The sequence below is a fragment of the Arvicanthis niloticus genome, chromosome 1 (assembly GCF_011762505.2).
Source record: "Arvicanthis niloticus isolate mArvNil1 chromosome 1, mArvNil1.pat.X, whole genome shotgun sequence".
Taxonomy (NCBI): Eukaryota; Metazoa; Chordata; class Mammalia; order Rodentia; family Muridae; genus Arvicanthis; species Arvicanthis niloticus.
The window spans coordinates 78,213,808-78,228,587 of record NC_047658.1 but is presented as its reverse complement, the minus strand read 5'-3'; the positions used below and the strand labels follow the sequence as shown (position 1 = coordinate 78,228,587).

Genomic DNA, 14,780 nt, shown 5'->3' with positions numbered 1-14,780 from the left:
TTTGTTTTGGTTCATTTTAGTTTGGGGTTTTGAAGACAAGGTCTCACTGTGTAGTAGTCTACATTGATGTTGTGTTACTGATCCTCCTGCCTCAGCCCCTCTGAATACAGGTGTATGCCACCATACCAGGCTTTGCATGCTTATTTTATACTTGCTTCTAGTGTTGTTGTGCCCCATTGCTCTGATAATTTTCCTTAATTGCCTATTTGTACCTTTATTCTATACTTTTAGGTTTTTCAAATTAAATAAGCTCTTTATTACAAAATGCAAACGAGCAGGTTTAGATAGTAAATTAGGGAGCCATTTCTAGATGTTCTTACAATGAAAGCAATGCTTTCATTAAAGATAACATCCAAAGATGTCTAAATGTGTATAGTTTTGAGTCATGATCCAAGCAGCAGTCCATTTGGTCATTAAAGTTCTGTCAAGTCCGGGGAGAGAGGAGTGAGTTTAATGCTTTCTCAGTCTACATTGCAACTACTTGGTTTGGTTTTGGGTTTTTTGTTTGTTTGTTTTTGTTTTGTTTTGTTTTGCTGTCTCATAAATGAACATATAATTACAAATCTGTTTTACAGTCTTAGTAGTAAATCACCTATACCCTAGGAATTCGATTCTGGTGACTTTGTTAAATACTTGACAGGACGTCGTATTTGAATTTTCAGTGTGGTTGCTTGAAGGTTCTTTTGGTCACTTGGAATTCTCTTGTTCTCAGACCCTTCCTGCTGCCTTGAGGGCCCTTAAAGGAAAAGCAGCAAGACAGTGTCTCACTGATGAACTGGGTTTGCATGTTCAGCAGAACCGGGCAATATTGGACCATCAACAGTTTGACTACATAATAAGGATGATGAATTGTACACTACAGGTAATCTTGAGGGATTTTGGATTATTCCCCTTTTGAAAATACCTTTTTTTCCCAAAAGATATATTAATTACTGAAATATCAATGTCTTGAGGCTGCTATAGCTAAAGAAGAGCTGAGATCCATTGAGTCACTTGCTCATTATTAGCTGACATAAATCCTCACTTCTTTGTTCTTTCCTTGTTTTCTATTGACAAGTACTATGTTACTATACTGATTTTGTAATATGAGCAATATCCTAAAGGCTTAGAGTCATATATTACCAAATTCCATAGTTACATCTGTTAATGTATCTTTTTGGCTATTTTATTTGGTTCTCATATCTACCACCCTTCCAATGTTTTATTCCACCATAATCCGTTCCAAACCCTCAACACTAGGCAGGAGAGAAAGAAGGTTAGAGGGGAAAGGGCCATACATTCTCTTTGTACTTCCTACTGATTAGAGAGAGTTCCTGAACAGCCAGGGCTATACTGAGAAACCCTGTCTTGAAAAAAGAGGAGAAAGGGGGAAGGGGGGGAGAAGGAGGGGGAAGAAGAGGAGGTTGTGGTGGTCTAAAAAGAAATTTATACTTGTAATTGAAGAAATGCATCAAGATTACATAACTTATAAACTATGCTGTTAATGTGTAAATTAGAAATCCTGTCTTGAAAAAGGAGGAGGAGGAAGAACAGGAGGAGGAGGAGAAAGAGGAAGAAGAGGTGGTGGTGGTGGTCTAAAAAGAAATCTATTCTTGTAATTGAAGGAATATATCAAGGTTACATAACTTATGAACTGTGCTGTTAATGTGTAAATTATAAACCCCTTAAGAAATGTTTGTAAGCAATTGCCTTCAAAAGTGAAATGCCTTAGACTAATCAAGAATCCTAGTCAAGAAAGTAAAAGATTTCTACAATGAAAATGTTAAAACACTGAAGAAATTGAAGACACTAAAAGATGAAAAGACCACCATGTTCATGAATTGATACTAGGACAAACAGCTGTCTTACCAAAAGCAATCTCAAGATTCATTGTGGTCCCTACCTAAATTCCTCCATTTTTCACATAGATAGAAAAACCGTAAAATTCATAGAGAAGCACAGAAGATTCTGAACAGCCAAGACAATCCTGAGGGAAAAAAAATCAATAATACTGGAGGTATTATCAGACCTGGTCTCAAGTTATACTGCAGAGCCATAGTGACAAAACCACCATGGCTCTGGCCCAGGAACAGACGTGTCCATAGTGGGGTAAGAGATCAGAACAAAATATAAACTCAGATACAGCCACCTGATTTTCATAAATATGCCAGGAACGCATGGGAGAAAAGGCTGCCAGTTCAGTGAGTGATACTGGGAAAGCTGGATACCGCATGTCAGGAACAAAGGCATCAGCCTATGAAAGGTCTATTTGAAACGGATTCCAGTTGCTTATAATCATAGTAAGTATTTAGCTACTCTCATAAAGGCAAATAGCTGTTTTCTCTCATTCATGGTTCATAGATTTTATATAGATAAACTCATATAATAGGAAATTAAGGCTGGGCAGTGGTGGCGCACGCCTTTAATCCCAGCACTTGGGAGGCAGAGGCAGGCAGATTTCTGAGTTCCAGGCCAGCCTGGTCTACAGAGTGAGTTCCAGGACAGCCAGGGCTACACAGAGAAACCCTGTCTTGGAAAACCAAAATAAATAAATAAATAAATAAATAAATAAATAAATAAATAAATAATAAAATTAGAAATGATACTATCTAGGGAAACAACAGGGGTCTTGTAGAAAAGAAAGGGTCATAAAAGAATATAGAATAATCTTGGGGAATATATTTAGCATACAATATATACTTATATGAAAAAATAAAAAAGAACCAAGTTTGTAAGATACTATATGACAAAAGAAATATGGTAATTTGTTACTCTCTAGTAAAGCTGCATATGAATCATATTCTAGGACCCAGATATTCCATTAGATGTATTCTTGCCTATATACAAGAGATGTGCACAGAAATGTCTTTTGCAGCATTATTTAAAATAACAGGAAAGCTTGGGCTTGGAGGGATGCTAGTACCTAATAGTACATATTGCTTATGTAGAGGACTGAAGTTGAGTTCCCAGCACCCACATCATGTTGCTCAAAACCACCTGTAACTCCAGCTTCAGAGATCCAACTGGCTCTTCTGCATTCTGTAGGCACGTATACTCACATATGCACATAGCCTCCCACCAGACATTTAATTAAAAATAAAACAAATCTTCACACCAAGACCTTTCACAGCTTCACACAATGATCCCTCCATACAGGGACACCCCTGTCACATGCCTGGCCTCAGTGACTTTTCTTAATCTCAGAGGAAGAGCCCATAACCCCTTTTATTTCAAGGCTTCCATGCAGGGACACTCCTGCCACACACCTGGCCTCATCAACTTTCCTTAGTCTCTGAGGGATACTCCATAACCCCCCTTTTTCTGTCCTTGACTCTAAAGCCAGAACCACATGGCCAAAGCTGTCAAGTTTTGCTGCTTGCTGGGGCTAGAACATGGTCCTCTTGTTCAATTATATCTTTTCCAGCTTTTTGTGTTCAATGGTTTTCTTCACTGCCTAAGCTTGGCTATTCTGAAACTTGCTTTGTAGACCAGGCTGGTCTTGAATCCAGAGATATGTATGCATCTGTTTCCTGTGTACTGGTGTTAAAGGTGTGTACTGCCACACCTGGACCTATACTTTTCCTTAATTCCTCTTTTAAAGATGGATGCTTAGCTGAGTGGGATCTTGCCCTGAGGTTAACACTCCCTTAATTCTATTTAATATCTTTAATCTGTTTATCTCTTTGAACACAGGATTTATTATATCCATTTGACTTCCTGTGGCCCTTTAATCCTTGAAACATACATACATTTTATATTTTTGCTTGCTCTGTTTGCAAAATGCTCTCTTCATAGGACAGAGTCTATACTAGGCTGTTTTGAGATTTCTTTTGCTGATGCAGTTAATCTAAATCTCTTCACCATAGCCTCAGGCAGACTCTTTGGACAAAAGCAAAAACCAGCCACATTCATCACCAAAATATCACAAGGACAATATCTAAGCAACATACTAAAATTCTTCTCCTCTGAAATCTCTTGAGCCAGGCCTCCAGAGCTCAAACCATCAGCACTACTGTCGTCCATGTTCCTGCTAGTATGGCCTGTTAAAGCATCCCACTGCTTTCCTAATCCAAAATCCCAAAATGCACATTTCTCCAAACAAAAGCAGGTCAGGCTTATCACAGCAATACCCCAGTCCCTGGTATGAATTTCTCTCTTAGTTAGGATTTCCATTGCTATGAAGAGACACCATGACCAAGGTAACTCTTATAAAGCAAAACATTTAATTAAGCTGGCTTACAGTTTCAGAGGTTTAGTCCATTATCATCATTCTGGGAAGCATGGCAAGATGCAGGCAGGCATCATGCTAGAGGAGCTGAGAGTTGTACATCTTGATTCCCTGGCAGCAGGGAGAGATTGCTTGTCACACTGGATATACCTTGAGCATGTATATGACAGTAAATCCCACCTCTGTACTGACACACTTCCTCCAACTAGATCACTCCTAGTATAAGAGTGTCATTCATTATGGCTAAGTATTCAACACATGAGTCTGTAGGGGCAATGTCTATTCAAAACACCACAGTCCCTGTGTTCATCATGCTCCTACCATTGTTTGCCATCATAGAAACATTTCTGGTTATAAGGGGGCAGGCCTACATGTACTGTCCCTTTTTTAATAGTTCTTTATTACAATTTGTGGTTTAATGTTGTTTCTTCTTGTTGAAACAGCATGCATAAAGGGGTTGGACGTGACATTCAGAGTGCCCTTTACAAAAGCATAGAATTCAATGTCAGGCCAAATATGTGTGTTGATATTTTAAGAAAGAAACAACTAGATGAGCTAAATTTTAGTTAGTGATTCAAACACTTAGTAATCTTTCTTTTCATGACCTAGAAATTAGTCTCTTTCTTGCCCTCAAGGGAAAACCAAAGGGAACATGAGTACTGCCAAACAACTACTTTGTTTATCAGGTTCTTTCAAAGCCAAGATAATTTTTTTTCATTACACTGTTTTATACAGGGTATAATTACTTCCTACATTACATTTCATTTCAAAAGATTGTTCATATTTTTCAAAACAAGGGTTACAAAAAAATCACAACTTGAACCTCTTTAAAAATTTTTTATTGTGTCTAGAACCTAGCTACTTGTGTTTTAACAATAAATTTTGATTTGAAGACCCAGAAAACTCTACTTTTCTCATTATGTAAGCTTTATTTATGAGGAACCCACTCGTCAACACAGAAAAAGACCTTAGAAAATTCCAAATAAACTTAAATCACAATTTTGATATACAGTTCGCCTTAATGAAGTAGAAGATCGCCCAATATATTTCCCCTGTACTCTTAAGAAAAGAACATGTAGAACAAACCAAGCACTAAACATCAGCAGGTTTTAAAGTCTCTTTTTAAAAGACTTATTGTTATGTTCATTAGTGTTTTGCCTACGTGTATGTCTGTGTGAAGGTGCCAGATTCCCTGGAACTGGAGTTACAGACAGTGAGCTGCCATATGGACACTGGGAATTGAACCATGTCCTCTGGAAGAGGTCCTCTTAACCACTAAGCCATCTCACCAGCCCCTGCATCAGCAGGTTTTGTGACCACACTTATACATTGGTCTCTTTAAGCCTTGGAGAGTTGGAAATTTTATATTGAAATAGGAACACTGAAAATAAGAGGTAATCCCCACTTAGGAGCATGCTTACCCTCTGCCTTCAGAAGCAGCAGTTATGTATCTTTTACACACATACACCATGCTTAAACAATTAGGATTCCCAAGATCAAGTTCAATAAGAAATGAACTCACAGTTTTAAACTGTTCCAATACCATGGACATGATCCAGTATGAATTGATTTCAGCATAAACCAATGATAAATTTAGACCACCTAAGACTAAGACTATATTTACTTATCCAACATACATTTATAATAGTTAAGCTACAAAGTAAAATATCAATTATAAAAAAATAACAAGAAACTAACAAGAATTACTAGGTAAGTTTAAATTATATAATCATTTAGAAAAGACACAAGGGATGTGGAAGAATTTGTGTTACTAAGATGTTAGTTATTGATCTATAAATGACATATATTAAATGCAGTTAGCAAACTGATTCTTACATTTCTGTGGAAGTACTACAGTCTTGAGATGGCACCCTCAATAAAAGAACAAAATCAGAGGATTTAAAAACATCAACATAGGTTAATGAAGACGTATTGACATAAAGCATCAATGACTAGGTTGGTGGGAAAGAACAATTGGAAGTAGAACCATTTATGTCACTTTTCACAAAAGCATTGAAAATGGTGCAATAAGGAGATGAATGGTTTCTTTTCTTTTCTTTTTTAAAGATTTATTTATTTTATGTATATGAGTACACTGTAGCTGTCTTCAGACATACCAGAAGAGGGCATCAGATCCCATTACAGATAGTTGTGAGCCACCATATGGTTGCTGGGAATTGAACTCAGGAGCAGTCAGTGGTCTTAACCACTGAGCAATCTCTCCAGCCCAGGGTTTCATTTCTTTACACATAGTATTGGAATAACTACATATCAGTATGAATACTAACTATACAACATAAAATAAGGATTAATTTGAGGTAGAGCATTGACATAAAATATAGAGATATAAAATTTTGATTGGTTGCTTGATTTTAGTCTTTTACATAAATTCTTTTTAAAATTGGCCACCTGACTTCAAACTCACGATCTTTCTGAACATGTGAGACTACCAGTGTGTACCACTGCATGTACCTCAGAAAGGAAGAGGTGTTAGGGGCAGGATAAAAGCTTCATAGGGCAACTCAAGCAAAATCAGCCATGCATGGTGGAGTACATCTATAAACTCAGCACTTAGGAGGTGGAAGCAGAGGGATCCAAAATCAAGGTTATCTGTTACTACTGTAGTTTTATGTCAGCTTGACACAAACTAAAGTCATCTGAGAGGAAAGAACCTCAGTTAAGAAAATGTCTCTATAAGATCAGGCTATAGACAAGCCTCTAGGTAGTGACCCCTTTGGAAGCTAAACAACCCTTCTATAGGGGTTGCATATCAGATATTAACATTATGATCTATAATAGAAGCAAATTTACAATTATGAAATAGCAACAAAAATAATTTTATGGTTGGGGGTCAGCATAACATGAGGAGCTATATTAAAGGTTGACAGCATTAGGAAGGTTGAGAACCACTGCAGTAGGGCATTTTCTTAATTATTATTGTTGGGGGAGGGCTCAGCTCATTGTGAGAGTTGCTATCCCTGAGCTGGTGCTCCTGGATTCTGTAAGAAAGTAGGCTGAGTAAGCAATGAGGAGCAAGCCAGTAAGCAGCATCCCTCCATAGCTCTACATCAGCTCCTACCTCCAGGTTCCTGCTCTGTTTGGGTTCCTGTCCTAGCTTCCTTTGATGATGAACAGCTAAGTAAAAATGTAAGCTAAATAAACACTTTGCTCCCCAAGTTGTGTTTGGTCATGGTATTTTATCACTGCAATAGTAGCCCTAAGACAGTTACATAGTCAGTTTGAGGCCACCCTGGATTAAATGAAGCTCTGTATCCAGAGTTTCTTGCTCCACTATCTATACCCTTTGGTATGGAGCAACCAACACAACATTTCAACATGGAAATGTAATTTCTCAGATTTTTTTCCTCTCATTGGAAGACACCCCTGTCAACCCAAATATTCAAAGATGGAAATCCACGACAGTGTAGAGAATGTACTTTCTTCCACAAAGGTAATCCACAGAGACAGGCTACAGCATAGTGCAGCATTACACAGAGACAGACTGCACCACTGTTTATGTGAGGGACCATCAAGAGACACTGTGAGAGCTGGGCGGTGGTGGCACACGCCTTTAATCCCAGCACTTGGGAGGCAAGTGCAGGCGGATTTCTGAGTTCGAGGCCATCCTGGTCTACAGAGTGAGTTCCAGGACAGCCAGAGCTACACAGAGAAATCCTGTCTCGGGGAAGAGAGAGAGAGAGAGCGAGAGAGAGAGACAGAGACAGAGACACTGTGAGACTTCCCATTTCAATTTTGTGGAGCAACTTTCTCCTGCCCTCCTGCCCTGTTCTGGGTTGTATTGGGTGTTGAGATAGGCTTCCTACAGAGCATAAGTTTGCCTTGAGGTTGGCATCTCCCTGCCCCAGCCTGCCAAGTGCTGGGGTTGTTAAAAGCTTCTTACTAAATTCCTTTATCTCTTTTCTCTTTTCATTCTCCCTTTAGTTCTGGCTGCCCTTTCTCTGCCCTTGGTCTCTATTGTCCTCATTTTCCACTTGGATTTTATCTCTGTCTCTAGAATACTAATTGTTCCTCTTAACTGTTCTGCTTATCTTCCTTACATTCTTACCCTTAGCAGTTGGCATTTCAGTGCACACTGTTCTTATTTCTCTACTCCCTGAAGTGTATTGGAGTTGAAGGGCTGATTGTTTCTAATTAGCTATTCCCATGTTGTCATCTTGGGCCTATCTATCACCTGTGTTTGCTTCTGAGTTCTTATCCTACTCTCAGAGTTGTACTGAAGAGTAAGTATAATGTCCTGAACTTGTGAAACAAATGCTCACTTACTAAGCTACAGATCCCCAGCCCTGTAAGAAAGAACAGTGTCTAATCACTGTTGCTACCTAGTCACATTTAAAACATTGCAAATACTTCAACTTAAAGAAAATGAATGGTCTTTAAAAAAAAAAAAAAAAAAAAAAAAAAAAAAAAAAAAGCCATTCAACCATATACCAAGTCCAGCATGTGCAGGTTTCAGTGCACAAAACACAAGAAATAAAAAAAAAAAAAAAAAGGGCAATATGGCTTCTCTCTAAAACTTACCAATTTCACAGCAATGCATTTCTCTGAGAGTGAACTAGATGAAGTCTTAGACAATTCCAAAGGATTATTTTAAGAATAACTAATGAAGAAGGCTGAAGATTTGATGCTCCAACGTTCAGTAGTATAGGGGCTTTTCAGGTGTTCAGCGGTCTCTATAAATTGGCTAAGTTTTAGAAGCTATGCTTAGTGCTTCCCATAACTTCAGTTGACTCAGTCATTCTGGATTTCTGATGGGGTTGAAGACCTATAGTCTCATAGCCAATCCTGGCTATTTACTTTGAGAGAAAAGATCTGAGTAGATGGTTTTCAGCTGACATTCATTCTAAAGCCAAAAAGCCAGGATCAAAAGTAAGTGTTTTAGTTAGAAGAGATGACAGAGGTTCTGGTTAGTCAACAGAATGATGGACTGGGTATTAGGACTATCTTGTACCTCACTGGTACAATTAGGAATAAGTATGCTCTAATTGTATTTTGAGAGAAAAGTTCTACTTTAACAGGAAGAGTGATATGTAGGAGGAGCTAAGTGGGAAGGAGTACTGAGAGGAAGAGATGGAACAAGGAGAGAAGATGAAGAAGAGGAGAAGCTAGGTGATGAGAGAGAGAAAGAGAGAGGGGGCATGGAGGCAGATGTTCACATGTCTCCACCAGTCAAAGATAGTTTTTATATCTAGGTTGGGTATTGGGTTACACTTCTGATTGAGCATTACCAAACTTATAAATCCTTTGATTAACATTTTTAAAAAATCGTATAAAAGCAAAAAGGAAAGGTGGGGCATGGGACAGGGGTGTTCTAGGGAGGGGAAATGGGGAAAGGGGATGGCATCTTAAATAAAATATAAAATAAAATATAAAATAAAAAATAAAGAAAATAAAGAAATAAATAAAGAATAAGTAATGAAACAAAGAGAACACAAATAAATTTCTACACAAATTTTAAAAAGGAAACAACTGAATGAAATAAAGATAATACAGAATATAGAATAAGAATTCAGTAAAAATAGAAACACTGAAAAAAACAAGTTTTGGAGGTAAAAAGTTTAAGAATCAAATAATACAGTGGAAATGCCAGTAAAACGGATCAAGTAAAAGGCCGACTATTGGAGCTTGAAGTCAAGTATGATGATAAATCTTCTCTGTTAACTCTAAGATGTAGAATTACCTGTTAGAGGAGACTCTGGGCATGCCTCTAGAGGTTATTGTGCTTAGGTTAATAGAGAAATGGAAGATTAACCTGCTATGGGTGGCACCATTCCCTGAGTCTGGGATTCTGGGCTATATAAAGAGGAGAAAGTGAGGTGAGCACAAGCATTCATTCTTTTCTTCCTGACTGAGGATGTAGTGGGACCACTTGCATCAACCTCCTCCTACTTCACCTTCCCCACCATGATAGAAGATATCTTAAAGTATGAAACAAAATAAATATGTCCTTCATCCTTTCTTCTCTCCTTCCCTCCCTTCCCTTTCCTTTCTTCCTTAAGTTGCTTTTTAGAGGATATTTTATCATAGCAACTGATAGTCCACAAAGACAATAAGGGAAATGACTTAGAACATTCAAATAACAATAAAGATAAAATAAGTGTAAACAGACACATGAGACCTATGGGACACCATTTAAAAATGCAAATTTACAAATCATAGGCATAGAAGAAGAAACAGTATAAGCTAAAGACATAAAAAATATGTTCAACAAAATAATATCTAAATTTACAGATAGAAATTACTATTCATATACAAGAAGCATTTAGAATGCCAAACAATCAAGACTTCAGTAGAACCTACCCATGTCTCATCATAGTTAAAACACTAGGTGTACAGAACAAAGAATATTATATGAGCCAGAAATAATGTCTCATCATAGTTAAAACACTAAGTATACAGAACAAAAAAATACTGAAACACATGACAGGGAGCACAGAGTCTCACATACAAGCAAACCAATAAGAATAATAGTTGAAGCAGGGCAGTGGTGGCACACACCTTTAATCCCAGCACTTGGGAGGCAGAGGCAGGCGGATTTCTGAGTTTGAGGCCAGCCTGGTCTACAAAGTGAGTTCCAGGACAGCCAGGACTACACAGAAAAACCATGTCTCGAAAAAAACAAAAAACAGAACAACAAAAAAAGAATAATAGTTGATATCTCAACAGCAACTCTAAATGCCAGGAAGGTGCCACATGATGTGGTTTAAGCTCTGAAAGATAAGAACTACCAACCCAAATTACTGTATCAAGAAAAGATATCCTCATGATTGAAGGGGAAAGACCTCTGTGTGATAAACAAAAACTAAAGGGATTCACAATCACCATGCTAGCACTACAGAAGATATTTGAAGGAAACCAGAATGCTGAAGAAAAAGGTAGGTACATAGAGATGTAGGAAATAATAAGCTATATTAAAACAGTAAGAAAATAGGTATTAGGGAAGTTCCAAACATTACAGAAAGAACAAAATGACATGAATTGTGGTGGTTTGAATAGATTTGGCCGTATAGATTTATATGGAGGCACACTATTAGAAGGTGTGGCCTTGTTGGAGGAGGTGTGGCCTTATTGTAGGAAATGTGTCACTGTGCATAGGTGGGCTTTGAGGTCTCCTATGCTCAAGCTCCTCCCAGTGTGGAAGATAGCCTCCTTGTTGCCTTTGGATCAAGATGTAGAAATCTCAGTTCCTCTAGTATCAAGTCTACCTGCACACTGCCACCATGATGATAAAAGACTGAACCTCTGAAACTGTAAGCCAGCCTCAATTAAATGTTTGCCTTTGTAAAGGTTGCCTTGGTCATAGTGTCTCTTCACAACAATGGAAACCCAAACTAAGACATTAATATGTAATCTTCAATAAGAACTCAGAATGTTAATGGTATCAATTTTCTGGTCAAAAAAAACACTGGCTAGCATATTGGATTAAAAACCAGGATGTACATATTTGTTGCTTGCAAGAAGAGCAGTTTAACACATGGTATGTACTCACTGATAATTGGATATTAGCCCAAAAGCTCACAATATCCAAGATACAACTGACAGACCACATGAAGCTCAAGAACAAGGAAGACCAAATTGAGGGTGCTTTGGCCCTTCTTAGAAAAGGTAACAAAATACTCATGGGAGCAAATATGGAGACAAAGCATGGGACAGAAACTGAAGGAGGGGCCGTCCAGAGACTGCTCCACCTAGGTATCTATCCCTTATGCATTCACCAAAGGTACATGCTGATGTGGATGCCAGGAAGTACATGCCTGATATAGCTGTCTCCTTAGAGGTCAGCCAGAGCCTGAAATATACAGAGGCAGAAGCTCATAGCTAACCATTGAACTGATCAAGGGGTTCCCAATGGAGGAGCAAGAGAGAAGACTGAAGGAGCTATAAGGGTTTTCGGCCCCATGAGGAGAGCGACAATACCAACCAACCAGAGCTCCCAGAGTCTAAACCACCAGCCTGGGAGCACATAGGGAGGGACCCATGGCTCCAGCTGTATATGTAGGGAAGGATGACAGTGTCAGGCGTAAGTGGGAGAGGAAGCCCTTGGTCCAGTGAAGACTGGACACTCCAGTGTGGGGGAAATCGTGGGTGGGGAAGTGAGAGTGGGAGGGAGGGTGGGGTTCCTGGGTGAGGGGGAAAGGGGATTACATCTGAAATGTAAATAAACTATTCAATAAAAAATTTTTAAAAAATAAAAATAAAGAAGAGCAGTTTACTGACAAAAATAAAACAAAATAAGAGGAGGAGGGAGAAGAGGAGAAAGAGGAGGAGGAGGAATAGGAAGAAGAAGAGGAGGAAGAGGAGGAAGAAAAGGGAGAGTAGGAGGAGGAGGAAGAGAAATAGCCTGGAAGTGACAGGAACAGAGGGCATTCTTAAGAAAGTAGAACTAGAAAGCAGGCTTTTTTCTATTCATTCAACCAAAAGCCAGAAGGAAACTTGACAAGAGATTAAAGTCTAAACCCTATTGATTATACAAACATATTTCATTTAGATTAGTATTGTATGTGTATTAGTGTGTACCCAAGTATATGTATGTGTGCCACATGCATGCATGGCCCTCGGAATCAAGAGGGCATTGTATCCCTTGGAACTGGAATTACAGTGCCCTTGACCACTGAGCCATCTTCCTGCCCCTATATCTTCATTTTTAATTTTTTTTGAGATTCTATGTGTATGTATGTTTTGTCTGCATGTGTGTTTGTGCAGTACATGCATGTAGTTAGTGCCTGTGGAGGCCAGAAAAAAAGACATTGATCTCCTGGAACTGGAATAATAGATGGTCCTGAGCCACACAATGAGAGTGCTGAAAATTGTTCCTGGGTCCTTTGGGAAAGCAGTGCTCTTAACCACTGAGTTATTTCTCAAGCACCTGTAGCTTCATATTTTAAATTAAAAATGAAATTTCAGTAGGTCCAAAATTATTAAACATAGTAAGCAGTGCCCATTTTTATGTACACAAGACTTACATCTATACTGAGATGCTTTAGCTAGGTTACATTAGAGTGCTTTGTTTTCCCCTACTATCTATTCCCAGAAGCCCAAAAGTCTACTGGATTTGATCTTCTCAAGCTCTTTATTCTGGAACTCAGCCCTGTTAGAGAGGGTATGTGTAAAAGTAGGCTTTGCAGTTTCAGGGATGATTTTTCCATCAATAATGCATCAAAATTTGTTCTGCCAAGAGTTTGACCATTGCCATGACCTCTTGAGACATATCTCTTTAGAGATGAAGTAATTTATTTTAAGGATGCTCTTTCCTAATGTGGACTGTCATGAGTACATATTGAGCCTAAAATTGTGTTCTGTAAACTTCATGCAACTGGCTTCTAGAATTCACCTGTGTAACCAGTGTTTGCAGGAGATAGCTGCCTGAGTTCCCATCCTGAATTATCTTTTCATTGAGCCAGTTGAAATCAGAAATGGTTTCAACAAAGGATTTAGGACATTATGAAACAAAGGTTATTAAAGATAACCCATTTCTAGCTGAAGAATGAGTCTACAAAGAGGAGATGGTTGGCTCAAGCTAGCAGTACCATAGTAACCTGCCAGGGATAAGAATGGAGATGATGGGGCTGGAGAGATGGCTCAGTGGTTAAGAGCACTGCCTGCTCTTCCAGAGGTCCTGAGTTCAATTCCCAGCAACCACATCGTGGCTCACAACCATCTGTAATGGGATCTGATGCCACACACATATAAAATAAATTAATAAATTAATCTAAAAAAAAAAAAGAATGGAGATCATAATGACCAGACCTATGCTTTTCCAATATTCTAGACAAAGTGCCTTTATTTGGTAATAATGTCTGATCTTTGAATGATTATATATTAATCATTCTCCATTACTGTGACAAAATACTTGAGAAAACTTAAAGGATAAAAGATATATTTGGCTCCCAGTATCAAAGTTTCAGTCTTTGGTTAGCTTGTTCCATTGTTGCTGAGCTTTACTGGGCAGAACATCATGAGCCGGGGAATAGCAGGACAGTTGCTCACCTCATTCTTTGTGGCCCAAAAACAGAGCAAGAGGAAGGAGCCAGACAATACACTCAGCTAATACACTTAGAAGTCGTACCCCTAATGGCTTCTGGTAGCCAGACCCGCTACCTCCTGTGGTCTATTCAGCTGTAAGTGAAGTTCAAGCCCTCCTGGTCCATTTGTTTTCAAAACTGGCATCCAGGCAGTTATCCTGTGAGCCTTTGTGGATAATTTTAGGCTCAAACCATTCTATCAAACAGTTCTATTTCTTTAGATTTAAAGAAAAAAATGTGTAAGTAGATAATCTTAATTTTGTAATTTTTATTAAAATTTAATGAGTGTCATTTTTAATGAGAAATATATACATAATACTAATCTGTACTGAGAATATTGTCTTTATCCATCTATTCATATATATAAATATTAGATAACATATACCTACTTACCATTTATAAACTTTATATATTTTTAAAACATGGCAACTAAAACCACATGTAAAACAAAACCTAGTAACTGAATTTATAAACTATTTTTTATGAGAAATGTGAAAGAAGCACACACACACACATACACATTAGTAATACAG

General features: G+C 38.2%; 1 protein-coding gene across 11 annotated transcripts in view; it reads left to right on the top strand.

The window, feature by feature from the left end:
- The window catches only part of Sbf2 (SET binding factor 2), a 293,801-nt gene that overhangs the window by 177,252 nt on the left and 101,769 nt on the right, over positions 1 to 14,780 (top strand). For all 11 annotated transcript variants that reach the window (XM_076940847.1, XM_076940858.1, XM_076940824.1 and 8 more), the window contains exon 16: positions 713 to 862. In XM_076940847.1, coding sequence (XP_076796962.1) covers positions 713 to 862 — 150 coding nt within the window. The remainder of the gene's footprint in view (positions 1 to 712; positions 863 to 14,780) is intronic.